At 43.9% G+C, this 27,754-nt stretch overlaps 1 protein-coding gene across 1 annotated transcript in view; it reads left to right on the plus strand.

The window, feature by feature from the left end:
* Positions 1–27,754, plus strand: part of PIGK (phosphatidylinositol glycan anchor biosynthesis class K) — a 528,114-nt gene that overhangs the window by 194,374 nt on the left and 305,986 nt on the right. The window contains exon 8 of the mRNA XM_085602040.1: positions 3,197–3,307. Within this exon, the coding sequence (XP_085458166.1) occupies positions 3,197–3,307 (111 nt within the window). The remainder of the gene's footprint in view (positions 1–3,196; positions 3,308–27,754) is intronic.

Consider the following 27,754-nt stretch of genomic DNA (forward strand, 5'->3'; position numbering starts at 1 on the left):
TAACCAGGGGGGAGAGTAATTGAGTCCGCCCGTGAAGGAGATCCATTGCTGTAGTCGTCCCATTCTGAAGAGAAGAGGCACGGGGCTTGACCTATGTCATATGTGGATGGGGAGGCCTGTAGGTCCGACACTGCCTGCAAGGCCTTACGTCGCTCCTGCATGATTTGTTCCAGATCAGGGCATTCCGTGGTGTGAATCGCTACTGTCGTGTCCCTTCTGCTGCGTCGCTGATTCAATCCACACCTCCTGGGCCACGGTGCTCCTGATCTGCGATCTCATGTGTTCTCGGCTCTGGAGAGTTGTGTGCAGTGCTGATCCGCCCAATCATGTGCCTCTTCAGCGTCTTCGAAGAAGACGGTGGAGCCATTGTGTATGAGCCGGGAACCGGGAACAGCAAGGAGTATTGTATATTGTTAGCCCGTAGCCATCTTTTTACTGCTAGAAACGATGTCTGGCAGCCCTCAGCACAGCATCGCGATCCTGGAAGGGCAGAAATTTTGCCAGCATCGGTCGGGGTGGTGCTCTGGGCGGAGGTTTACGCGTTGAGACCCGGAGGGTGCGTTCAATAGAGAAGTAGGCTGTGCGGTCTGTCGTTGGAGTGAACGATTTTACCCATGTTTCCATGTGCTCTACTGGATTCGAACCTTCGATTTCCTCCAGAATTCCCAGCACCCGAATGTTGCAGCGCCTCGAGCGCCCTTCGTAGATTGTCCACACGCTCCTCCATGGTGGCGAGACGACCCAGAATGGTCTGGAAGGCTTTTTGATGGGCGTTCACGGCGGGTTGCATATCTGCCATGATCTTCTCCCCATCTTTTACTCTGTCAGCCAGTTTGCGGTGGTCATCTCGGAGGAGGCTTATGTCCGTCATTAGAATACCAAGACGTTCCTCCATGGATATCCTAGAGAGTTCAATAGCGGCAAGCACCTGGTCGAGTTTATCCAATATGGATTTATCCGATTGTGTCATGGTTGACTTGGTCAATATACGTGAGATCGGCTGGTTCTCCGGCGCTGTCTCGGGGACAGACACGTTCTGTGTGGATCGGGGTTTTCCCATTGCGCTGGCTGGGGTGGTTCTTCTTGCGTGTCGGGTATTGTTTGCGGCTAGGATGCGTGCGGTGAAGCTCCCACCGAGGAAATGTCCTGGTCTTATTTACGGTCGTCTAGTTCCTTTGTAGGGCTATTCCGGCCACTGTTGTCAGGAGGGCACAGTTGGCAGCAGGCTCTGCCAGGAGTAGTCCCCAGTTTGTGAGGTGGTTGGTACGGTTGCTGGTGCCGGACTTACCCCTCGGGGTGGGTGTTGGGGAGTCTCAGGTGCGTGCCACTGGTGGTAAAAAGGAGGAAGGCGGGATCCCCTACGTTAATGCTGTGCGAATGGTCAGTCCTCCATGTTAGGGTCAGGCAGTGGCTGTCTACGCTATGTCCGGCCAACCGGAGTAGCAGTGGGGGGGGCCGCATGAGACGCACCGGGCGGTTTAAAGGAGTCAGCTGCCCACCTCTCCCCATCCGCCGCTGTGTTGCGTTGTCGGATTCCGCCTTTCTGTGCCTTTAATATTGGTCTCGTCCTTCCTCTGGCGCCATTTTGAAACCAGGCAGGCAGCCCCGGTAAAGCGTGGCACAGAACCCCATATTTCAAGGCAGGGGTGGAGGTAGAGACAGGCCGCCTCACCGCCGCTGAGCCACAGGTGCCGATCAATTCCCTGCAATGTTGTCCGTGGGTGCTCCGTGGCTGGAACAGCATTCAGCGCGGGACCACAGCGGTGCAAGGTGCGGGAGGCCTCCGATCGCCGCTCCGGTCTTCGGCACCCACCTCAGCTCTGCGCCATTGGTCAGCTGGGCGGTCACTTTCTCACTCCGCCGGGCTCGCTGGCACACCCCACAGAGCACGCCGCCAGAGCCAGTCCACAGGTATGGACTTTTTGGGGTCAGTTGCGGGCGGGCGCCATCTTGTTGATGAGTGTTTGGGTCAGTAATGCCACATTCTCTCTTCGAAATCCACGTGATGATCCCTGTCCAACTTTACCTAGTGCATGGTGGTGTTTTGCCTCATGGTCTGTTTCGAGGGGCTACGTTCCACACCACCTCACTATGGCTCACTGAAGACGTTAGAGTGACATGAATGCTTAATAAGGAGAGAGAAACCTGGAAGACTTACTTGTGGATGTTCTTTGTATATTGCGAAAAGGATGCAAGGCATGTGATCAGTCTCCTTAATGATCATAGTGGTTACTATCCTGTTTCTGTCCAGTATAAGAGGAAATAGGCATACCACATTTGTGTAGCTAGCAGCCACCTCACTGCTGCACAATAAAGCAATGCAGCAATATGGTAATAGAAGATTTCACAAACAACCTAGAGTTCCACTTCTAATTGATAGATAAAGGCACATGTAATGTATGGTGTCATAATACTGCTATACATTCCAGTGGTTCTTACAGTAGTGGTGCACAGTTTGAAAAGGGACAGCCTGGGTATTGAGAGGGCACTAAACAGTCAAATTAAACTAACAAGCATCACTTAGAAAGTTTTTATACAGCTAGATAATATATGCATCTCTACTTGAAGTGCCTGATCATTGGAGAATGCAGGCATCAGATGTCAAATTAATGTTTGTTCACAATCTGGGAATAACACCTTCCAAGAGCAAGTTAAACATGCCCCAGTGAGATGGTGAATTCTTACAGCTGCACCATACATTGAGATCCATGGCGTAGTTGATAAAAGCCTCTACGCTTTTAATTAGTGTTTAATGTTTTGTATAAACATATTTTTGGTTTTCATATGCATCTAATCAAATGGCTTACAAGTCACTAAAACTGATGAAGGAACATTGGAAAAGAAGTGGGTGAGTTAGGTGCCTTGGCACCCTCAAAGATAGAGCCATGTGACTGAGTTCAAGTATTCAAACTGAGTTCATTAAACATGCAGGCGGCTATTCAAAATGGATAAAACTCATTATCCTTTTGTCTTTTGCTTTTAAGAAGCAGAGGTTAATTTGTCACTTAGAAAATAGAAATTTCCTGATATTGAAATATTTTGCAATGCCAATTGAACATAATGTTGCTTCCATCTGGTGCCTCTTTGCACTCCTGTTAATTGGTTCGTCATTTATATTTGATGCTTTTGATTCATGCTTTAAATTCATGACGTTACAGTCTGATCTTTAGTTACTAACTATGCTGTTTGTATTTAGCACCAACCTGATCTTGGAATTGGAGTGCACCTTATGGATAGATACACGTTTTACGTCTTGGAATTTTTAGAAGAAATACATCCTGCTAGCCAGGCTAATATGAATGACCTGGTAAGAAATGCATTTTATCTGCATTGTATCTGTATACCCTTTATTTATGTTGTGGATAAAATATGAACTATATTTTTGATGAGTCTGGAGATTCCTAAGGGTTAGTTAATATTAATGCTTAGAATTATTTAGCAATTCATTGAAGAATGTTCAAGTGGGATATATATGCCGACTTTTAACACTCTCATTTGCATGTTTTCTGCATGTGCAAGATAAATAATGCAAGATTGCATGCTGTTTTTTACATACATAAATGATAATATGTACACCGATCCAGCGTGTATTGCAGAGGGTGTGTTTTTTTTATTTTTATTATTGTCAGTATTGTAAGACTTGGGAAAAGAGATAATGTATTTATTACTTTCGTTTAAGAGAATTCAAATATGGCCGAATTTTCATGATGTAACATATGCAATGTTTTCAGATGGTTTTGTGATTACAGAATGTTACTTAAAGCGATATAATACTTCTACATTTTCGTTAACCCTAAGTGTAATTAAAGACCCTAGTGATAGGTCACTTTGGGTTGAAGATTCCATTTTCAACTGAATACCCTCCTTGAGGAAGTGCAAGATTTCTCCCAATGCCAGTGATAAAGGCCTTTCTGTTTTCACTAAAACTCTTCAGAATGCCTAGTGGAGCCCCAGGATGTTTAAAGGCCTGAATAGAACTGGCAAATTCCCTGAACTACCACTGTCATTGTAAGCAAAACGTTTCTACTTCCAGGTTGACATAGCCTTAAAGGGCCTCTGGGAGAAGTGTCGGAAACATAAAGGGATAAGACCATCTATCTCCGGAGTCTAGCAATCAAGATTACTTCTGCTGACTCTATCCTGCAGCTGGCCCGAATCTGGGGTTTACTGAAAAATGTATCATAGCATAAATTAGACTTCTCTGCCATTGACCTATCATGGCATCTGCGTTTAAAGTTCCCTTCTCTTTTGGGTTTGAGAAGCAAGAGAAGATCCGGAAAACAAGGCAATCATCTTCCCTGCAAAAAGATGTATTATTTGTACACTAAAGTGTCTACTAAGATGTGAATGTCTGCCTAGTGAGAAGGACCACTGAGGAGGGTAATGCTCGCTCAAATTTGCCTCAGATTGTCTTCCATTCTGACTTAAAAAGCAGACTCTGTCTTGTTTAAAAACAGATCAGCACTACCAGATTGCCCTGGACAAAGTACCTCCCTGTCTGTTCACATATGACTTTGAGATAATATTGTACATATAAACCACTGACTGGTCATGACCTGATGGCAAAATTAGCTTCAAGGACAAAGGATTGTCATGGGTTCTCTCTATTTTGAAGTCTATTGGGGTCATCTGGAGATAATTGGTCTATTTTATTTATTTATTTTTTATTTTTATGTCCTCTTTGACCAGGTTTAGAAAAGGTAATAATCCAAACACTGTGGTTTTCCTTCGAGATAGCACCATCCGGTGATCTTTTGTTTTTTTCTTAGACCCGCGGTGGATCACTCTACACCTTGCTTTCTATACCCAACCGTGGGTGGCTAGTTTCGCCAGACCGTCTCTAAATCCACCACCAGAGTAATCGAGTGTTAGACCTGGCATCATTGGCATGAGTCTCTCCTCCATTTTTTCCGTTTGCCTCCTCTGTTTACGATGTTTTTGCTGGAATATTGCTTTGGTCACTGTGCCACTGCTGATCAGTGCCATAGTGCAAGTGCTCCCTATGTTAAATTGTTACATTGATTGGTGTTACCATGATTGGCTTGGTTGACTTACTGTTCAGACCCTAGTCTAGTGCACTGCGTGTGCCAAGGGCGTGTAAGTTAACTGCTGCTGGTGGGCTTGCAGCACTGGTTGTGCCACCCACAGAAGCAGCGTGTAAAATGTGACTCAGGCCTGCCATCGCAGAGCCTGCGTGCAGTCCCTGACTGCAGTCCCTGACTGCCATGTCGACTTGGCAAGGAAACCTACTTGCCAGTCTCTAAAACCTTCACTTTGCCACATTTCAGACACCTCTATGGTAGGCCCTAGGGCTGGGTGCATTGTGGGTAAAAGGTAGGTCATGCCCTGATGTGTGTGGCATGACCTAATAGTGAATTACAGCCATTTTCGTTTTTCACTATTGAAGGGCTACCTGCCTCCAATAGGCCAGACTGGGCAGACTGATTATTAACTCCATTATAATCTATCTGACTCAGGGAGCATGGTAGCAGGTCGAGTTTAGTATCCCTGAACTCAAAATTTAATAACACACCCTTTAGGATGGATGGTTTTTAAATTCTGTGTTTGAAAATAGCCCTTTTAGAAAGTGGCTATTTTCTTGTCCAACTATCCACCGGTCTCTGCTGGTTTGGTGTGTGTGTCAGGGGCTGGGTGGCTCCAGAGGTCTGAATGAGTCAGTGTGGGGTGAATGAGGCATCTACACTTAGAGTGGGGGAAGAGTAGTCCCTGATAGCCTGCCCTGCCTGACACAATGCTGGCTCCACCTCCTGCCGGGCGACTGATAGCCCTGCTCCTGCCAGTGACAATACTGGCTCCGCCTCCTGCTCAGTGAATAGGCCAGGTGCCTCTGCCTGGCAACACCCACAACAAACCCAGTGTTCCGAGCCTTCGACGCCGGCCGCCGGGCCCGATCGACGCCAGTAGCGACGCCAGGAGTAGTGAGTATCGGCTCCAGCTCCAAGTGACCCTGTCTTGATGCCGGTATCGACGCCTCTGAGTAGTGAGTATCGGCTCCAGCTCTAAGCGACCCCGTCTCGACGCCGCTGCTGATCGCATCGACTCGACGCCCTTCTCGACGCCGTGGGCGCTGCTCCGGCCCGACACCTCTCGACGCCGCTGCGGATCGACCCGAATCCGAGGCACGACCGACGCCGACCTCGACGCCGACATCTCGACGCCGTGGATCATCGTTTTCTTAATTTCCAAAGGTACTGTGTTTGGGGGTTCTGTTGCGACTCCAGGCTCGACGTAGCGCTCCTCGCGGTCGACGCCGAACCTTGGGAATATCGTAAACTCGACGTCGTGTGACTCCTGTGGGGGTCACATTGTTGCCAAGAACTGTGTTTCAGAAGAATACTTACTTTTGTTGCTAAAGAACTATTTCCTAAGAAGAAACTTTACCTGAACTACTATTTTTCCTTCCAAAGAGTATTTATTAAGATTGTGGTATATTTTTGTCGTTATTTGGTCTTGTGCTAAGCCTTATATAAAAATACTATTTTTATAATAACTCCTGTGTTGTGTCCATTTGTAGTGTATTCGCTTTATTACAGTATGTGGTCATAAATGCTTAACACACTGCCTCTGAGATAAGCCTGTCTGCTCTGCCAAGCTACCAAGGGGGTAGCAGGGGTTATCTGAGTGTGTAATCCCCTTGCCCTGACTAGAGTTGGTGGGTCCCTATTTGTCAGAAGTGTATACCTCTGCCAACTAGAGACCGCCGGTTCTAACATCGAGCAATATGATATAGAGGCCTAATCATTGGACTATTATATGAATGATTGTTCCCAGTTCTCATAGGGAAGCCAGAAGTCATTTTGCTTAAATTTACATGCTCTATCTAACCGAATAATGTATTTTATTGAGGCCAACCATTCTATTTTAGTTGCAGGAGATGCTTTTACACAATTTTTACATATTTCCCTACGAGCAAGCAATATTGGATAAAATATCATTTTTTTTGTATTTTTTGACAAGGATTCAGGAACTTCCGGGATCCCAAAGAAAACAAAAGTTTTTCTTACCTGGAGCGTTTCTCCAATTATTAGAAGTAACGTATTTCTCACATCTAGCCGAAACCCTTTAATCAGCAGGCATTCCAAGAACACATGTATATCGTCACCTCTTTCTTTGCCACATTTGGGACATCTTGGCATATCTCCTTTCTCCAGTTTTGATAATTTGCATGGCGTCCAATAAACCCTGTGGAGACTAAAAAGGTGGTTCCGCCTTAAATTTGTGGCACGTACTGTGGAGTATAACCTGTCGCACGATACTTGCCATAAGTCTTCCATCTGCTCTCCTGGCATGATATTTTCCCACAGTACTGCTGGCAAATTAAATTCTCCGTCTGAAATCTCCATTAACAGCCAGTACCAACTTGCCACCTCTTTTTTCCGTATTACGCCACTTGTCAGGCGAGCTTCCAGTTTTTTTAGACCGTCCCGCACCAAGACCATCCGTAAGGCTCCAGCTCTTTATTTGAAGATACTTAAATCTTGACAGTCGACCATTGACTAGCTCTTGACCCTCTTCCCAATAAATTAAGACTCAGTTTTAAATCAGTTGTGTCCAGGTTGTTATTCCTGCTTCTTTTAATGGAAGGACCAAACAGTCCTTTGACTGCTCCGGAGATCCCGGAGAGTCAAAATTAGGAGCCATTCCACTATAGTAATTAAGTCTTAGTTCTCTCCTGACAATATACCATGTAGTTGCAAAGCCCTGTAGTGTTTTCAGATGCACCTTTTAAAAATATCGGGGGTCTCCATATTTATGTACAAAGCTGTACTCTCCCCCTTTGACATCACTAAGCATTGCTCTAAACATCTTCCCGACTTCTGAGCAATCTGGTGCGTTGAATAAACACTTCTCTCCTTTTAATAGGAAGACCTAAGCATAATAGAATAGGTCAGGCAACCTTAAGCCCCTTTTATCGTATTGTCGCCTTAACTTTTTCTATGATATTCCTACACCTTTAGAGGTCCAAATAAAACTAGTGATTTTTGACCGAATCTTTTTAAGCCTCTCTTCCTTAAAGGCCATGGGGATATTCTGGAATAGAAAGGTAATCTTTGGAAGGATTGACATCTTTACAAGATTAACTCTTCCGTTAATAGACAGAGGCAAATGAGACCAGCCAAGTAAACGTTTCCCCACTTCCTTATTGATCTTCTGCAAGTTGGTTTCAGGTATTTGTTCTATTTTTTGGACAATTCTAATACCTAGGTACCTAATTTCCTCTTTCACACAGCTCAGTTGTGCGTTGATATTCCATGCCTTTATGACCGTTTTACTTTCATTTATCTCATAACCTGATATCCGCCCAAAACGTGCTGTCAGATCGTATACTATTGGTAATGCAGGAATAAGATCCGAAGTATATATCACCAGATCGTCTGCATATAATCCCACTTTTTTTCTCCCAGCCTCGACTTTTGAAGGGTGTTGTACTCTAATATTTTCTTATTTTCTCCGCTAAAGGTTAAAAAGTAGGGTAGATAGTGGACACCCCTGTCTTGTCCCCCTATGAATATTGAAGGCTTTGGATATGTTCCCATATACTAATATTTCGGCTGTGGGGACTTTATATAACCGGTTTATTTCCCTACAAAAGTTCTTCCCTAGATTGGACAGTCTTAAAACGTCCTGCAAGTAAGTCAAGTTTACGTGATCAAAAGCCTTGGTCGCGTCCACTGTTATGACCGCTAGTGGCAGTTTATATGCTGATGCTATATATATAGCTCCAATTAAACTATAGGTCAGATCTTTAATACCTTTACCCCGCACAAAGCCTTTCTGATCTTCATGAAGGAGCACTTCCACTACCCCATTCAATCTGTCTGCTAATACTTTCGTAAAGATCTTATAATCTGAATTAAGCAGTGTAATAGGCCTATAGGACTCACAACAGACTGGCGGTTTGTCTGGGTTAGGTATCAAAGTGACAGTGGCTTCATTCCATGAGGGTGGAATCTTTTTGCCAGTTTCGAAAACCTCTGAAAACAGTCTGACAAAAACCGGTACTAGATATTTCCCCACCTTTTTATAAATCTCCACCGGAAGGCCATCTGGACCTGCCGCCTTACCTGTTTTCCCTGCTTTGATGGCATTCCCAAATTTCCTGTTAGGTTATTGGACTGTTAATAGCTTCTTTTTGGAGCTCAGAGACTCTACGGGGGACTTCCTGGCCTAGCCAATCTTCCACCTCCCCTCTTTTTGTACTTCTGAGTACATTTCCCCCAAATATTTTAGTAGAGTTTCCTCTGTACTATCTCCCGCTCGAATAGGCCAGCCTGCCCCTCCATATTTTAGTTCTTTTATAAAAAAAAAATTGCCTGGTCGTTTTTTGCCTTCCATGCAAGTAGCTTACCACAACCTTTCGAATAATTAAAATGGGCCAGTTTACTTGCTAGCCAACTTTCTTGTAGTCATCCTCCCACTACCCCTAAAAGGTCCATTTTAAGAGTCTGGATAGATGTTTGACCCACCTCATATTCTATCTCATTACTTTGCAGTTGTTGTTCTAAGCTCTGAATTGTATCCTCAATATTCGCTATCTCAACCCTTCGTTTATTTTTATGAGGCTGAATTGATGTCAATTTACCCCTTAAGAAGGCCTCATAAGTATCCCACACTATACCAATCGGTGCATTATCTAAATTGTTTAAAAAAAAATCTTGAGATTCCAGACCAAGTTTATCTATCATTTCTTCATCCAACAATATATTACGGTCTATAGTCCATCTCCTTTGTATTGTAGTACTCGGAGGGACCAAAAGCATGGTTATGGCTGAATGATCTGACAAATGTGATCCCACATGATTGGCATCTTTAACCTGATATTTTATATTTTGGTTGACTAAAAACAGATATATTCTGGATTGATGTCCGTATTTTTTGTTATTAAAAGTGAAGCTCTTTAGGGATCCCTTCCTTCCTCTCCATATATCACACAATCCTAAATTCTTTATCAAATTTATTATCAGAGATCTTGATCTGAACAATGCCTCTGCTTTTAGTGGAACGATTTACACTTCAATTCCAAAACCACATTAAAGTCCCCTGCCATTATAACGGGATCAGGGAAATCCAAAAGTTCTGAAAACAGATTACCGAATGGGATAGGATCATCGAGGTTGGGACCATAATATCCAACTACAGTATAGAGTTGATCATAGCATCTCACCCTGGTAATCACCCATCTACCAGCCTTGTCCACCCTGCTTTCCTCTATTGTAATCTGGGGGTTAATTTTTACAAGAATCACCACCCTTCTTATAGTAAGTTGCTGCTCTGTACATACCACTTTCTGTAGCCATTTTCTGGGTTTTAACATCTCACTAATTTCCTTACTAGTTAGATGAGTCTCTTGGAGGATTATGATTTGAGCCAGGGCATCTTTTAAATACTGCAAGATCCTTTCCCTTCTATGTCTTACCCGGAGGCTGTTAACATTCCACAATAGGAATTCTATCTGTGGCTTCTGACTTGTTGTCATTTTTTCTTTCTTAACCTCAAAGCTCTATTAAATCCTGAGTTCCAACTTAGTTTTTTGAGGACTCATTTGTTTTTTATTTTCTCCCAATGCTCCCCCACCCGTGCCCAAAATACAACCCGTGCCCCCTTCCCCCCTCCCTTGGAAAACCCTCCCTTTCTTGATGGCCTAAGCCTAAGGAGGTCCTCCGAATCTCAAAGACCTATTTCCCACTTTTGACATTACATTCCTCCCCTTCAATTTATCTATAGCTTTAAACCATTCTCTCATTTAGTTCTTGGTCCTAACTGGAACAGCCTGTAGGCCCCGTGTCCACCTTCTACAATAGACGAAAGCAGGAAATAGAAAAAGGAAAGCAAACAAACACTGAAAAATTGAAAGAGATAGAATGTAAAAAGATGAAAAGGGAGTAAATTCAGACCTCCTTATCTTGTGCCTGCCCCCGAGATAGATTTAAGAAATTCCTCCGCTTCCTCTATTCTACGAAAGGTCTGCATCCTGTTGTTATACATTACACGTAAGCTGGCCGGGAATTTTAACTGTGCTGTTGCATCCAGTTTCTTAAAAGGCTCAATCAAATTGCCTAATTCCCATTGCTTATTTGCCATCATTTGGGAGATATCGGATCTAATTTCAAAGTTAGTTCCTTCTGCTGTCAGTGTTTTCTGTTTCAGCGCTTTGGAGAGAATTTCTTCCTTGATTTTACAGGTGTGGAAATTTACCAAGATTTTCCTCGGTTCAGCTTTGGTCGTACTTAGTCTATATGGATCTCTGTGGACCCTCAGTATATCTTTAATTAGATCCTCTTCTGTGCACTCTATATGTACTCCTTTCTTGATCAGACGTACCACAAATACCTTTTATCTTCCCCCTCTGCTCCTTCTGGAATTTTTAAGATAAGGAGGTTACTTCTTTTTTGATTGTTCTCCAAAGATTCTATCTTTTCGTTCAGTACCACCTCATTTCCCATAAGGACTCTGATCTCTTTCGTGTTAACCTCTGACTGGAGTGTTAAGTCTTTCACAAAGGTTTCCAACTGTAAAGTCCTGACAGCTATATCGTCTAGCTTCTTTTCTAGACTATCACAGGCAAATCTAATCTCTTTTTGGTTAGACTCCGATATTTTTAATCTATTCCTAACTTCAGTGGTTAAAAGTTGGATTATATCAGTGACTGACTGGGGCTGTGCTTGAAGCTGATGCTGAGATTGATGTTGGGGTTGCTTCGCTTCTGTTAAGCTCATTCCTCCCCCATCTTTAAAAAATACAGGTGAGTCTTCAAAAGGTATTGACTGTGTCTGAGATTGAGATTGAGACTGTGGCTGAGACTGAGCCTGAGGTTGAATGGAATGTAACTCCATATTTCCAGGGATAGAAGACACCTCAATCCCCACTTGGTCATTCCCTTCTCTCTCTAAAGAATCCATTTCCTGGGGCTCGGAAATATTTGCCAGCACCTGGAATTTGTTAGGACTTCTAATATCCTGTTCTCTTAACGGCCTACTCCCAGGATTTACTAAAGCAGGGTTCTTTAACAACAGTGTCTTAGGTACTACTTTGAAAAAAGTCCTCAATGAGGGGGTAATTTTAAGACTTGTTACTTGTGTCTCTCCTCTCTTCCCCTTCGACCTTTTCTTTTTTGGGGTCACCCACTCTCCTGTATCCGTATCCACTTACTTCAAAGGGGCAGATTCTTTAACCGCACTATTTATTTACTTTGTATACACCTCATACAAATTTTTCCCCTCCCATTTCTCAATTGGTACCTACTCTACTGAGCCTTCTTCTCTACTGCCCCTTCCACCTTTCCTAGGAGTTGAGATACTCCTATATTTAACTGCTCCACTCATTTTTTATCTGCAAGAGCACTCGGTTTCTTCTTTAGAACACTTGAATGACCTCTACGTTTAACCCCAGTGCTGCCTCTCTCTGCTAACTTTCTCTCAGCATCTCCCCTCACCTCTCCTCCTTTAACATTGCTCTGACCAGTCTCTTTACAGTGCGATATCTTCCAGGGCTTCCCTTCTGCCTCCAAGTTGTCCCGGTGCGCGCGACCTGCATGCAGTACTGGCTCTCGTTGTTTGCCTGCTCCATATGTGTCTTCACCCTTGGAGCCTCCCGTGCTTGTGCTGACTCTGCCCAGACCTCCATGGCTGGAGCGACAAGCCTCTGACCTCCGGCCCCTACCCAGCTCCCGAACAGCTCGAGCACAGCAGGGGTCCCGGATCGCCAACCACGCCAACTCCACCGGCATCAGCAAGCCACCCAGGGTCTTCACTTCCGCAGCCAATCAAGCCAGCCCCTGCCTGGGTGCCCGAGAACACCACGCATGCCGAAAACGCCAAGAACACCGAGGCACAACTCCGCGAGGCAAAACTAGGTAAAGCTTATATAATTACTTCCTCTTCTCCCCTTAGCAAGATCACGGTTTCCGCACTCATCGTTTTATCTTATCTTTTATTCGGGCATAGCCTCGCGCTTGATCTCTGAGTTTCGGGTGCCTCAGCGACCACGTCCTAAGCGGCCGCCATGTTTTCCCCCGAGATCACTGGTCTTGGGTACTTTGAGCCCATCGTGCCTCCCATCCAAGAACCACGACATCCAAGGTCACAGTCACTGTAGCTGCAAGAGCCTGTGGGTTGCCTGCCATCAACCACTGCAGATCACTGTGCAACAGCAGAATTGGATGCTTCAAAACATCAAAATCCAGACCCCAGTTCCTGGTGATGGTACTACATGCACAATCGCAGCCTGTAAAAAGACCAGTGAGAATTGAAATCCGCACGGGGACACTTAGTTTTAAGTAACCAGGCGCTTTATAAATTACTTTAATATTATTTTTATTATCTACCTACTCGTGATTTGGTTATCTCTTGTGTCATAACTTGGAACACATACTATTTCCCTTCACAATGTGGAGATCACAGCGAGGAACATAATCCTCAAATGCAAATTCAATCATGTACTGTTGTGCTATGCATTCCTTTGATATAGATGAAAACTCACTTGGCCCAGACTTCCTGAAACACAATCAGTCGTCACCCTGCCATGCGTATCTTCCTGATCCAGTAATTAGAATAGTGAGGCTTTGATGGCTTGGCTGGACATACTTTACAGTTTGTGAAAAACTTGCCCATTAAATGTGTCCTTGGATTACCAAGCATGTCCTTGGTAAGGTGAGGTGCAATCTTTTTATTTTATTTGAAGAGTTTATATAGCGCTGGCCTAGATCCTGAGGTATGAGAGCACTTTACATAAGGTTAAACAGTGTTACAACGTTACATCAGTTACTGTTACATAAGTTACAAAAGCAATTAGATAACAAAAAGACCAATGGAGCAAAGATGGTAAAGGGGGAAAAGTAAAGGGGTGCTTAACATGAAGTTGAAAAGTGTTACAACGTTACATCAGATTACCGTTACATCGGAAACTAGGGCATTAAATAACATAAAAAACGAGGTAAAGGGGGGAAAAGTGAAGGGGTTAGAATGCAGATCAGGTCTCAGCAGAAAGGCCATGGAGTAAAGTACTGGCAGAGGACACCAAAAAAGTCAGAGTAAAACCAACCGGTGGTGTTTCCGTGATCACCCAAGTCAAAGCCGGACTCCCTCACAGCGTCGGGTCGCAAATAGAGATGAAACGCGTCCGAGGGAGGGGGCGATAAGGGTGCCTCACCGAGATAATGCAATGAGAGATGGGTGGAAATGACTCAAAAAGGGGGGTAGACTGAGGGTGATGGTCCATATGGCGGTAAAAGGCGCTGACCAGCAGCAAGGATCAGTCTGGGAGTCAATTGCAACCGCAAGATGGAGGGTCCAGGTCATGGCCCCAAATACCTCACAACAAAAGGGACTGCGGGCAAACAAATCCGGCCGAAAAATTTAAAAAGAGCACCTACCCAAGGAGCATGGCTGAACAGGGAGGGCAAGTCGCCAGATCTAGAAGGAGGAAACGCGGGATGTCGTCGATCCCTCGCGAGTCTTCAATAGTTGGGGGAGAAGTCAGCGCAGGCACCAGCTCCAGAAGGGGAAAGGCAGCTGCGGGGTCAGGAGGGCTCGACAGCACAGAGGTGGGAAAACAAGCTCGGAAAAAGGGCATCTGCTTCGCGGCACTCTCGAGGAAATTCCGTCAGGGAAGCAAAACCCACACGTTTCAGCTGCAGCCCCGGAGTGGCGCCACAGGATGTCAGGAAACCGCAGCAAAGGTCCTGAAGGCAGACATTGATTGGAGGGGCCTCCAGGGCAGCAAAGTCAGGCATCGGCAGCGACGCAGAGGACCAGCAACTGGCAGACCCTCATAGTTCACCAGACGGCGAGGGAAAGAAGGACAACCAGCAGAGTGACGAGGAGAACTGTGCCCGATGTCCGGCTGGGTAGGTGACGGCCGAGGTGGTGAACCGGAGCTGATCTCCTCTATAGCTGTTCAGACATCGGCCATGTTGCTATGGTTCTGCGGCCAGAAACATCGACCACGATTCCTCTGAAGGTCATGAGTCCAAATGCGGGAGAGCAGAGAGGCAAGGACCACAGACAAACATTACCCCAGGTTTGTAGAAAGATTCAATGGAGGGGGGAGGATTTCAAGGGATTTAAGCCAGAAAAGGCAATCCCTAGCCGGGAACTCCCGTCCGGAGCTCCTCACCTGTCGGCCATCTTGGCAAGCAATCTTGCTAGCAAACACATGAAAATTCATTAGAGAAGGAAAAACAGGATACAGCCTTTGCTAGGTCATGAAAACAAGAACAAAATGTTGAAATCTTAAAAGCTTCAAGGATAATATTGTATATGCTCTGGCTGAAGCAGAAGCTTCATTATGTTATGATTTAGTACTCCTTCTCCCTTCCACTATCTGACCTGAACTTACTAACATGGTACACTCGAGGATCCTGCTGCGACCTTTGTTGAGCTGAGGCCATCAAAATCTATATAAGAGCGTACTCGACAACAAAAATGGATTGCCCAGTCTACTTGCAGGGCTTCAGTCATGAACGCATTAACCACAGAGTTCACCCCTGAGGGTCTTATTTTAAATGAATATGAGACCAAGTATCATTTGTGTGTGATGTATTGAAGGGTCCAACAAAACGTTTAATATTTTTGTATGGTCTATCTAGGTGACCAGTGTATATGTTTATTGGATGTTCTGTGCAGCCTGTCTTGTACTATTTCTTTAAAAATCCCAAAACCGAAATAAAATTGAGAAGCTTGAGAAGGACCCCTGCATAATATTCAGCCTCATTAATGATCAAGGGTTTCAGCCTATGGCTGCCTGGTGCGAGTTTGTTGCTTTTTTTTGTAGATGCAGGCGATAATGGATCCTCTCCTTGATAATGGGATAGTTTCCCAAGCTAGGGCGTGGTAAAGAGTGGAGTTAGCACTGTTGCCCATTTTTCTTGGTTGATTTTGTATATAGTCCCTTTAATATCTGCAGCTGCATCTCCTCTGATGTAAAGGCGATTGTGCCTGGCTTATCTGTCCCCTCCTCCAGGTCTTGTGGAGGAGTTCCCCATACCATGTTCTGTGCGATTGTGTCTCGGCCCTCTTGTTGGCTGAAGTGGGCGGCCCTCTTGTTGGCTGAAGTGGGCTTGCAGGTGGATGGCCCAATCGGCTTCCGAGACGTTGGAGCCAGATTCTCCAGGGTGGGGTTTTTTAGGGCGTTCACCATCTTCCAGAAGTTCCTTAGATTGTTGTGTTTGAGGTCCCAATTAAGTTTTGCCCAGAATGAATCGCACCTGAAGTTCTGCTTTGAGTCCCTCAAAGCGGCTGTGTTTGATTTGTTTACAGCGTTCTTTCTGAGTGCTTTAGGGCTTTATTCACTTTCCACTGTAGGTTTTTGAGTTTTGATGACTTGATATGGTTGTAGCAAAGTGGGTTAACATGCCTCGATTGAGTGCCCATGATTTTAATTTTGTGGAGAACTTCTTTGTAAAGGTGATTGTAAATTCTACCCATTTGTCAGTTATTGTACCCTGCGACTGATAGTCTCTTTGCTGGTGCTTGGTTGTCTTGTGTTCCAAATGCTCAATTGTGTCCGATGACCACTTAATCCTTTTGAGATCAGTTGAGTAAGTGGTCCCGGCTACATCAGGTGTTTTTTTGTTTTCTGTTGGGAGCATGGCCAGGTCCATCTCCTGAGGTAGGTGGTCACCTTCCGATCTTGGACCCAATTTGTAAGTGGTCACCAGGTGCAGTAGTGAGAGTGAAACCAGGGTGTGATCTATTAGTGAGCTCCCTGATCAAGAATGAAACAAGAGTGCTGGGGAGATGTTCCCTTTGGTGTGACCGTTGAGAGCGCGTAGCCCCAGGTGATGTAGTTTCCCGAACAGGGACAATCCCAGCTGATCTTTTCTTCCTGCGGTCAGTTGGGTTTGTATTGAGATGGCCCACTCCTGTTCCTGGGCCTCTAATATTTTGCTGCTATTGTCTTGGACTAACAAGGTCATATTAAAGTCACCTGTCACTATCAGGGGGGAGCTTGGATGTTCTCCCTCTAGATGTATGATGCGATCAATTAACTTTGTTGATACCTCCATTTGGGCGTCCTTTGTTGCCACCACATATAGATCAATCGGCATTAACCGTTGTCCCTTCCCCTTGAGCGATATGAGCAGGGCTTCAGTCATGAACATATTAATCACAAAGTTCACCCCTGAGGGTCTTATTTTAAATGAGTATGAGACCAAGTATCATTTGTGTGAGATGTATTGAAGGGTCCAACACAACGTTTAATATTTTTATATGGTCTCTCTAGATGATCTGTGTATATGTTTACTGTATGTTCTGTGCAGCCTCTGTCTTGTACTATTTCTTAAAGTCCCAAAACCTAAATAAAATTATATACTTTTGACAATTATTGTGACTAGTTTATTGATAACCCCAAGTTCTGAATAATCTTTATCTATCCTTTGTTTTGACTACAGCAGATGAAATAGTATTAATAATTAGTCTTGCATTCATTTTAAATTAGACCCTCCAGTGTGTACTTTCTTGTTGGTATTGAGACCGTAAACCTCTATTTACAGGGGGGCAGTCCTCTGGTGTCACACACTAAATTAGATAATATTGATTGTATTTGGAATTTCAGATTCATCTCCCTTCAGTATGCGCAATCTGCTAATAAAATTGAGAGTGGCTATCTTATCTAGGTCTTTCCAATTAAATAATTAACGTTTTTTAATACTTCATGAACAGGTTGGATGTGAGAATCCGGTTAAAGTGGTGGAATAGGCTTCTGCTAATTCTTATGCTGTGCTTTCAGAAAATCCAAGTTCTTCCTGAACTGTCTCTAGAGAAGCAGAAGATCATATTTTCCTATATATAACCCCTTGAGAGCAGACCCCCACCACATCATTCCCAGTTCTTAATACCTCCTCCCCTTTTTCATTGACCATCTTCTTCTTGGTCCTCTGTTTCTCTCCCTGATCTTCCCTTCCTCTTCTCGGATTCCTCTTTTGCCTGTCCCAATCCTCACTTGTTTTTCTTTTGCCTTTGCATCCCTTCTCCTCTCTTTGCTGCTGAGTCTTTAAAGTTGTTTTTGCACATGGAAAAGCTGGTGATGAACTTTAGTATGTGTATTGCAGAAATATTTTCGTATTATTGCCAGCAGCCTCAGCATAATCTGAGTTTGTTTATTTGTGTGGGCACACAAGCCTTTTTTGCAATAGGTTCTCAGTCTAAGGCAAATGTAAAATGTGAAGAATGATTGAGTTGGTACGTGGTCTGATGGTCGAGTGTATTCTGTACAAATTTTTATTTTTTCATCGGTTCAATTTGTCGCACAATATTCCTCCACATTCCTAACCATCTCACTGTGCTACATCCCTTTTCATCCGTTTTCTACTACATTAATATCTTTTACACATCACATTGTTTTGTATCCTACCTACATTAAACTCCATAACCTTCCCCACACATATTTCCACAGACTTTTGCACCAACATTTATCAAAACTTGCCTTCTGTACTTGCACCTACCAGCGAGCACCTACCAAATCACCCGGATCCAGACAAAATTGGAAACAACTGCATAACCACATTGCAACCCTTTTCTGCACACACACATGGGTTGTATTGCATGTTTAAACTTCCACTTCAACCTTGGCCAGTGGGCTTTAGGTGCAGTGATTGGCCTTTGCCAAGACCCTACATGTAGAAGTGCTATTTCATAAGGTTACTGCACACAGACTTCGGCCATACCCACTGTATTCTGAGCACTGAGTGCTGGAGTTACACTCATTACTCTACTGCCAGGATCTACAGGGCATTTCCTTTAAGCCTGCCCGGCATGCTCGTGATGGAGGGCCAGCTAAAAAATGGGGGAAAAAATTGCATTTACATAGACTTTTATTGCTTTAGTTGCATTTACATAGACTTTTTGCTAGATCTCTCACATGGACGATGATATTGTTTATGGATTTATTGAAGATTCTCGGTGATTGAGTGAAATTGCTGCCGATAACCAATTATTTTTCATACTTAATAGAGATTTCATGTTGAATCTATTCATTAAGGCATGCATGTATTTTGGAGAGACCTAATGTGGTCTTTTGGGAAACTCACAGCACTAATGACATACCAAAGCCGAAGAAGTTCACAAATTGTGAGCTGTTGCTTTGTATAGTGCTATCATGAGGCCTTGCATAGTCTTCCTGTTGCTCATTTGCCATATTGCACATGCATGTTAGCCCATTGGAGTCATTATCTGACTTTGAAGTGGTTTGTTTTTTTGAAAGCACTATTGTCCCCTTACGTTCCATTGAAAATTGGATGTTTCAAGTAAAATATGTTTGAAGCATTAGTTTATATTATTAACACTTTAGGCTCAGTTTTATTGATATAGTTAAAGCAACTGTGTTGTACTGGGATGATTCTGTACATTGTACTGCTTTGTAGGCCTTGCCTAAATACAGCTTTTATCAGTTCCTTTTTGAAGGGACAAATTGTTCAGCACCAAAAGAGTACTTTTTGGTCAGCCTATTGGATACCATTGGCTTTCTTGTTCATCTCATTTGCTTGCTTGCTTATTCTATGGCTCTCCTTCCTCGTCATTTTCCCTTCATTAGAGCACAGCTTCTATACCATCCTTTTGCTTGGATGACTTATATCCTTGCAGGGTGACACATCACATGACTATTTGTTTTTCTTTCATCATGCCAAGAGTGCCTGTGTTTTCAACTCTTCCCCCTTGTGCTACTTCCTCTCATATCCCTCCATGTCTACTCTGTGTTGCAAACCCCAAATGTGTCTGTTACCCACCCTTCCTCATCCACCTCTCCCCTTTTGGTTGTTTTTTTCCAAAAGCCTCCCCCAGCTCACCTGTTGCTACCCTCCACCTCCATGTACCTTTTATTTCTGCAAAAACCAAAGGAAATTATGGACGGAGTGTTGAACATTGCAAGCACTCACCCCCAGTCAACTGATCTGGGTTTAATCCATCACCGTTCTTTAGCCCACTCTGCCACCCCAGTTCAGACATGGCCATATGCAAATCAGTCTGACCCTGTGCCTCATGGGAACAGTCCAGCCCGAACTGCCAACCCATGTCTTTCCTGGACCGGAAACAAGCTTCCTAGGACCGGTTTCTGGCATTTCAGCCGTCTTCAGCCAGGCTTGCTTGAATCCAGTGGCAAAGTGAGCAAGGGACTCACGTCTGAGCATACCCTGCCACCTTATGGCGAACAAAGCAAACACCAAAGGAAATGATGGACAGAGTGTTGAACATTGCAAGCACTCACCCCCAGTCAACTGATCTGGGTTTAATCCATCACCGTTCTTTAGCCCACTCTGCCACCCCAGTTCAGACATGGCCATATGCAAATCAGTCTGACCCTGTGCCTCATGGGAACAGTCCAGCCCGAACTGCCAAACCATGTCTTTCCTGGACCAGAAACAAGCTTCCTAGGACCGGTTTCTGGCATTTCAGCCGTCTTCAGCCAGGCTTGCTTGAATCCAGTGGCAAAGTGAGCAAGGGACTCACGTCTGAGCATACCCTGCCAACTTATGGCGAACAAAGCAAAAACCAAAGGAAATGATGGACGGAGTATTGAACATTGCAAGCACTCACCCCCAGTCAACTGATCTGGGTTTAATCCATCACCGTTCTTTAGCCCACTCTGCCACCCCAGTTCAGACATGGCCATATGCAAATCAGTCTGACCCTGTGCCTCATCTGAACAGTCCAGCCCGAACTGCCAAACCATGTCTTTCCTGGACCGGAAACAAGCTTCCTAGGACCGGTTTCTGGCATTTCAGCCGTGGGACCCGTGCTCACTACGCCACTGGAGTCAAGCTATCCTGGCTGATGACGGCTGATAGCCAGAAACCGGTCCTAGGATGCTTGATTCCGGTCCAGGAAAGACATGGCTTGGCAGTTCGGGCTGGACTGTTCCCATGAGGCACAGGGTCAAGACTGATTTGCATATGGCCATGTCTAAACTGGGGTGGCGTAGTGGGCAAAAGAACGATGGATTTAACCCGGATCTCTTGACTGGGGGAGAATGTCTGCATTGTCAGCATTCCGTCCATTTGTTTGTTGTAACGCTTTTCGCCCTAAGTGGGATGGGTATTCCCAGACGTGGGACCCGTGCTCACTACGCCACTGGAGTCAAGCTATCCTGGCTGATGACGGCTGATAGCCAGAAACCGGTCCTAGGATGCTTGATTCCGGTCCAGGGAAGACATGGCTTGGCAGTTCGGGCTGGACTGTTCCCATGAGGCACAGGGTCAAGACTGATTTGCATATGGCCATGTCTAAACTGGGGTGGCGTAGTGGGCAAAAGAATGATGGATTTAACCCAGATCTCTTGACTGGGGGAGAATGTCTGCATTGTCAGCATTCCGTCCATCATTTGTTTGTTGTAACACCTTTTATTTCTGCAGCATTTACGTGCAATGTGGCTTTGCCAATGCAGATATTTGACCAGGATTGGTACTGCAGAATGTAGATTTGGTGTTTTTAGGGCCATTGACACTCAGCTACTAATCTTGACCATAGTTTTTTAGGTTTTGAATTATTGTCAATCTCACTCTTCAAGGTAGTATTTTATGTATGATGTACTAGAAGGTACTGGTGGATTGCTATATACAGTTGCTGGTTTTGCTACTGGTTGAACGAGAGTGGTATGCGCGCCATGTCTCAGGAGTTTTGCTTTCTCATCACATACGTTCTCATTCTTTTAACACTGGCGCTAAAAAACTTCAGTTCATAAATAAAGCACTTTGAAGTACTTGTTTGCTGTGAGAGCTGTGTAATCCATGTTCAGTGACTGCTGTCTGACACCAACACATCCTTATTTCCAAAGCAGAGCAGATACGTTCCTTTAACGCCTATCTCTGGTTATAGCCACAGCTTTGAAATTTTGCCAGTCCTCCGTAGAGTCTGGGTTAGGCTGTGCTGAAACTCCAGACAAGGACCCTATAGAACAGCAAAAGGAGGGAGACCCGGCACTACAGAGGTGCAGACACAGTCCCAGTGAGCACCACTGAAAGTCAGCCTTCATCGTAAAGGGAGAGATAGTCCGCCTTCTTTGCTGCCAGCTTGGAACTCAACAGAAAACAAGCGCAGTACCGAAGCTGTGGGCAGTCTGACTCGGTGGTACGCTTGGAATGCGGACACCTACTTCCCTTTTTGGCAAAGGGAGCATGAAATGCACTAGCCGGCAGCCTACAGCTCAATAAAGACAACATACTCCGTAGATAAAAGCTTAGTGCAAAGAGGCCCCTGGGCTGCTTAGTGTGGTCTTTGCTGGTCAGGTCAGACTCTGGACCTCACCGGACTGCGCTAAAGCAACTGCATTGCAACATCCTCCTCTCCATCCTGTTTGCAACTTGAAGCCTTGAAAGTGAGGTTACACTGCCCTTTTAGTCACAGGGCAACCACTGCAGGTATGACCACATGAAGCGGTGTAGAATTCAGATGCGCACACTGCAATGTACTGTTTATTAGTGGTTCCCAAACTATTTGCCCATCTGTTCGCGGCGTCCTCTGCTTTTTATGCTCAACTTGAGTGGAAGAGTAGTAGGAATGGGGATGAAGGATGTGGTGCTATGGTCAGAGCAGCCGACTTTGGAACAAACGGTTCGAGTATCAGCGTTACTTCACCATCCTGTAATTCTGGGCAGTCTCACTTAATCGCCTGGCTTTAGCAAACAAGCACGCTTGAAATGCGTGCTGACACAGCGTGGGACAAAAAAAAATGCAGCAGACGAGCATGCTTTAATTGCGTGCAGCCAGATGCTGTAAATGGAAGCTCTAAATGCGTGCAGCCAAGGGAAAATAAGTAAAAGTAAACAATAAATGCTGTGCAGCTTTAATGTGAAAAAAGAGGTTCCACCCACCAAAGCGATCAGAATGAGTACTTGGGCTACAGGATACAGATAAAAGAAATGAACAAAGTAGAACAGGAAAAAAAATGCTACAACCAATATAAACGAAGGAAAAGTCAAATGACAAGCACAGGGAAAAATAAGAAGTTAAGGTGGGATGTAAGCCCCTTTTAAGAAATATTCAATACAGTAGATCTCAATAGCACTATGCAAGCGCTGTGTAGGTGAAACCTAAAAATAATAAGCAGTGCAAAACTTTTTTTGAAGCGTAGGTGAGGGCAAGCATCACAAAGGACACTGGTGGGAGAAGTATCACAAGGGATGCAGGTATGAAGAAACAGCATGGCAGGAAGCCACACTTAGGGCGAGTGGAGGAAGCAGCATTTAGGGAGGGTTGGAGAAGCAACATGGAGGGGGTGGGGACAGAAGGAAAATGGAGACCAGGGCTAAGAAGGACAAACAACTGGTAATGGAGAGAGTAATGTGGAGTGAAGAAGTAAAAAGGAAGTGGATAAGAAAGCAACCCCATGTGGAGGGAAGAAGTGCCCAAGGGTGAGCACAACATGGAGGTAGCGGGGGAGAAGAACTCGGTGACAGAAAGTAACACAAGGGTGGCAGGGCAGAGAACTACATGAGTAGAGTAATCTCATTGAGTACTTAACCCAACAGAAAAAAAGTAGTGCTTGAAATGCAAGCAGTGGAAGGACACAAACATGAGTCCATGCTCCAGGGCAGGGACAGACCAAAGAAGAGGAAGGAAAGCCCACACAAGCAAATGAGAGTGACGGTAAAGCCATACCGATGGAAATAATTGGGCAGGCTCTAAGCCCACTGTAAGTTGATACTAGGTCCTGTTGCCAACACGCAGCTTGCACTGTGTGGTAAGTGAGATCTAAAAATACCCTCTAACTCATATTGGAGTTCCTCAACAAAAAGTCAATGACTTAAAACAATTTGAAGTCCGCTTCTGTTTCCATCCAGCTGTCTGTCCGTAAGTGCATCCAGCCATCCATTCATCTTTCCCTTAGTCCATCTATTTGTCCCTTGTAGGTGTTTGGCTGTTTGAGTTATCTGACTTTATCTGTATTTTCTTAAACATATTGGTGCCTGTATGTTTGTGGGTAAGTGTCTGTGTGTTACTCTGTGCTTATGCGTACTCTGCTCTTGCTGACTTTCACTTGCCTCTCTAACCAACTACCATCGTGCGTTGCTTTCTACCACGCCCTGATTTCTCACACTCTACCTTGACTGCTACATCTTATATGAATATGATCATTGCTCTCATACAGAGTAGCTCTGCCTAATCTTGAACTTGGCGCCTGAAACACCCAGTGTTTCAACCTAGCTACCTTCCTACTTTGCTGCTTTTTGCTTTATAGTTGCTGGCTGCTCCTGAACCTGATCAGAATACCCCTCATCAAGAAAAGACAGCAGGTTCCAACTTTGTTACAGTCTGATTCTTTTTCCTGGTGTGATCCAGGAGTAAGAAATTGGTTCAGGAGTCTTTCCTGCAAAGCATAACACACTAAAAGGAAAGTGGCTCCCTTTGCTCACCTATTCATCACTATAAAATGCCCAACATGCATCTCGCTCTGGCCTAGTCATGTGCATTTTTATCCTCCCAGCACCCGTTGGGGGTATCAACACCCGCACTTTGCAATTTATTTGTTTCTCACCCTCTAAAGAAGATCGTGCACGTCGCTGGATTCTTAGGCACTCAAACACAGATCTTATATATGGCTTTCTCATTCACCGTATAACCTTATCCTTGCTATGGCTAACATTAGTGCTTCTTTTTTTCTTTTTATAACTGTTTTATTGTAATATTGTTATGGCTGTAACTAACTAAACAATAGCGCTTTACTACTCACTTACTGAGACTGCAATAAAATTATCCATTGCGTTCTCCAAGCTGCCTCTCTACACAGCAGCATTGATTGCCTATGAAATTCGGCGACATTACCCAAGCATTGCTGCTTTCCTGTTAGTGCTGACTAAGAGATGAAAGAGAGATGTTTACTTTCCTGGCCTGTATTTGCCAAAGGCTGCCACTTATCCAGATTGCTTCTTACCGTTTCTATGGTTGCCTCTTTCCTGCTTTGGTGCAGGCCATAGGCCATAGGCAACTTGGGAAAAGGTTAATGGGTAGGGATGAGTTCACTATTTTGGATACGGTGGAGTGAAATAAAACATATAATATAGCATAGAAATTAGAAGTTCTTTGCTTGGATAAGGATTCAAGATGTGAATACATTCCTGGGCATTAAGTCATCATAAAATTGGAAGGCTAAAACCTCAAATATAGGCTGAAGGGAACATACAAATTAAAAATGTCATGAGCACCAGGATAAGAGTTTGTCAACTAGGGCCACAATGGCAAACTTGTTATTTAATTCAAATCACTTGTAATCCCTCTAAGGGTTTGATCAAATCAGCTCATAGAATAAAATGCGAGTCGGAAAAATATTACAAAAATAAATCCAACAACAGAACAAGGTCCTAGCAATAATCTCTAAAAACAGTTCTTAGAATATCTTTTAATTTTACCCCAGTGGTAAGCCACAGGCGTAGTTTACCACTGGTGGTAAGACATAAACCGCAAACTCAGAACCTCGAAGCCTCATGTCAGACTTCATTACTTTTTCAATCAGACAACGGAAGCAAATTTACACCAAACTTTTAACTTGAATAATTTCAGCACTTCTCTTAGACCCTTATTGTCAAAAGGCTCTGATACCTTCACAGTGGAAGGAAGCTGCCAGCAGCTTCCACACAGAAGACAATTCTCAAATACATTCCCCCACAATCTTTTCCTATCCAAACTCAACTGAGTAATGAATTTGTTAAATCAATCAAAAGATGGTACAGATTCTACAGTCGTTTCTGTGCTAATGAACATGTTACTAGAAATCCACATGATTGAAGCAGTTCAAAATCGAACAGCATGCATATTTGCACAACAAATGCAAGATCTATTAATTAAAATTGACCAATTCACGGTTCAAGTAAAATGCGAGGAACAGAATGTATTGAACATAGAAGATCATCAAACCACTGTTCGAGATCAAGTAGCTACCAAATGTGTAGATAAAATCTGATTTTTTTTTTTTTTTTTTTTTTTTTTTTTTTAGGCGTCCCAGAAAATAAAATGGAACATCTGTGTCACAATTCATTGAAATAAGTATTTGGACACACATTGCACCTGGAACCGATGAAGGTGTGTGTGTGTGTGTGTGTATATATATATATCTATAGAGAAGAGGAAAGATGGCCTCAAGCCATTACACACTTTGATAAATACGTTGGAGTCATTCTCAAGTGCAATCTGTATAGGTGGTGATTTGAATTTTCTTTAATAAACTGTTCTATATTCCTTTCAGTGTTACCCCTTTTATAGAGAACCCAGATTTACCAAAGCTATAACCATGCTAGGCCTTGTTGATTGCTGTTACGCCAAAGGGCCTTTACTAGGCAGTTCACCTATTTTTCTAAACATATTCAGTCATCTTCACATCTGGATTATATTATAATATGTAACTCACTAAATATGCAGTAGTTACATTTCTGCTAAACTGTTTTCCAGACCATACAGCTTACTCTAATAATTCAACGCCAGGTATCGCATGGAGAACTCGCTGGATGGAGAATAAATAAAACTGGTAACAGGCCCAATGGTAACAGTATCACACGACACATACAAACTGTATAAACTTTCCCACATAAAACAGAACCCCAAAATAATTACAGATACACAACCACTTACATTGATACAATTGCGGACAAAAGAACAAGGGTTTCCAACTCCAAAGACAAACAACCTCACTTTGGTTTACTTAAAAGTCTCACAACAATCCTTCCATTCAAAGGATTGGATATTAAAGTTTGTTTGGTACTGTGGACAATGCGTTGACCCAATGTAGGATATGGGGTCTCATCAGGATCAAAAAGGGTTAGGGTTCCAGCTGCATGCCCCCGGATGCAAGGTGAGGCTAACTACTGTAACCCACCATTGGTAGCCATCTGATTCTGAAACGGCTTCTTTATTCACACAATAAGGACTTCTTATGAGTATCTTGCCCCAAAAGGGTGTACATCCCCGGCATATATATTTCGCAGTGTAATGATACTGAAATGGGTCACGGGGACGATTGCTGTGAATCCTGACAGACTACAGGGGGCACACGGATCCTTTAAGATAGTCTTTCGGTTTCTACTTTTTCACTTTCTGGTGATTTGTACTTTGGGCTGCGTTTTGACTCGATCAGATAGATGTCCTTTACACTTTTTGGTCCTTAAGAGACCCCATATCCTACTGTGGGTAATAACATCATCAACAATACCAAATAAACTGTAATATCCAATCCTTTGATTGGAAGGATTATTGTAAGACTTTTATGTTAACCAAAGTGAGGTCATTTGCCATTGGTGTTGAAAACCCGTGTTCTTCTCTACGCTATTATTTCAGTGTACATAACTGTGATTCTGTATATTTTTTGGGGGGCTCTGTTTTCTGTGGGACAGTGTTTACTGTTTATATGTGTCTTTTGATAATACATTTTATTTTTTATTTTATAAATCTTTTTATTGAAACACACATCGGCAAATCAACATAATACAGGTGGTTATGCAGAATTCGCAACACAGTACGCAGTGGTAGATGATTCATTGACTTAACCATAGAGTGGAACATTCATGGGGACAGTGGGTCTTCATCTTCAACACTGCGAGGCGGTACACAGATCTCCCCTCTATACACATTCCATATATGGGACCATTTCTTAGGGCACCCTCTTGCAACATATACGTTTTTCTCTCTAAACATACACCAGTCAAGATTCTGTACCCAAGCTTCCAGAGTAGGCGGTTGCGTTGCCCCCACAGTTGAGCGATATTTAGTTTGGCCAACATGAACCCCAGTGTGACCCATTGCGTCTGGGA

The sequence above is a fragment of the Triturus cristatus genome, chromosome 4_2, assembly GCF_964204655.1.
Source record: "Triturus cristatus chromosome 4_2, aTriCri1.1, whole genome shotgun sequence".
NCBI classification, from domain to species: domain Eukaryota; kingdom Metazoa; phylum Chordata; class Amphibia; order Caudata; family Salamandridae; genus Triturus; species Triturus cristatus.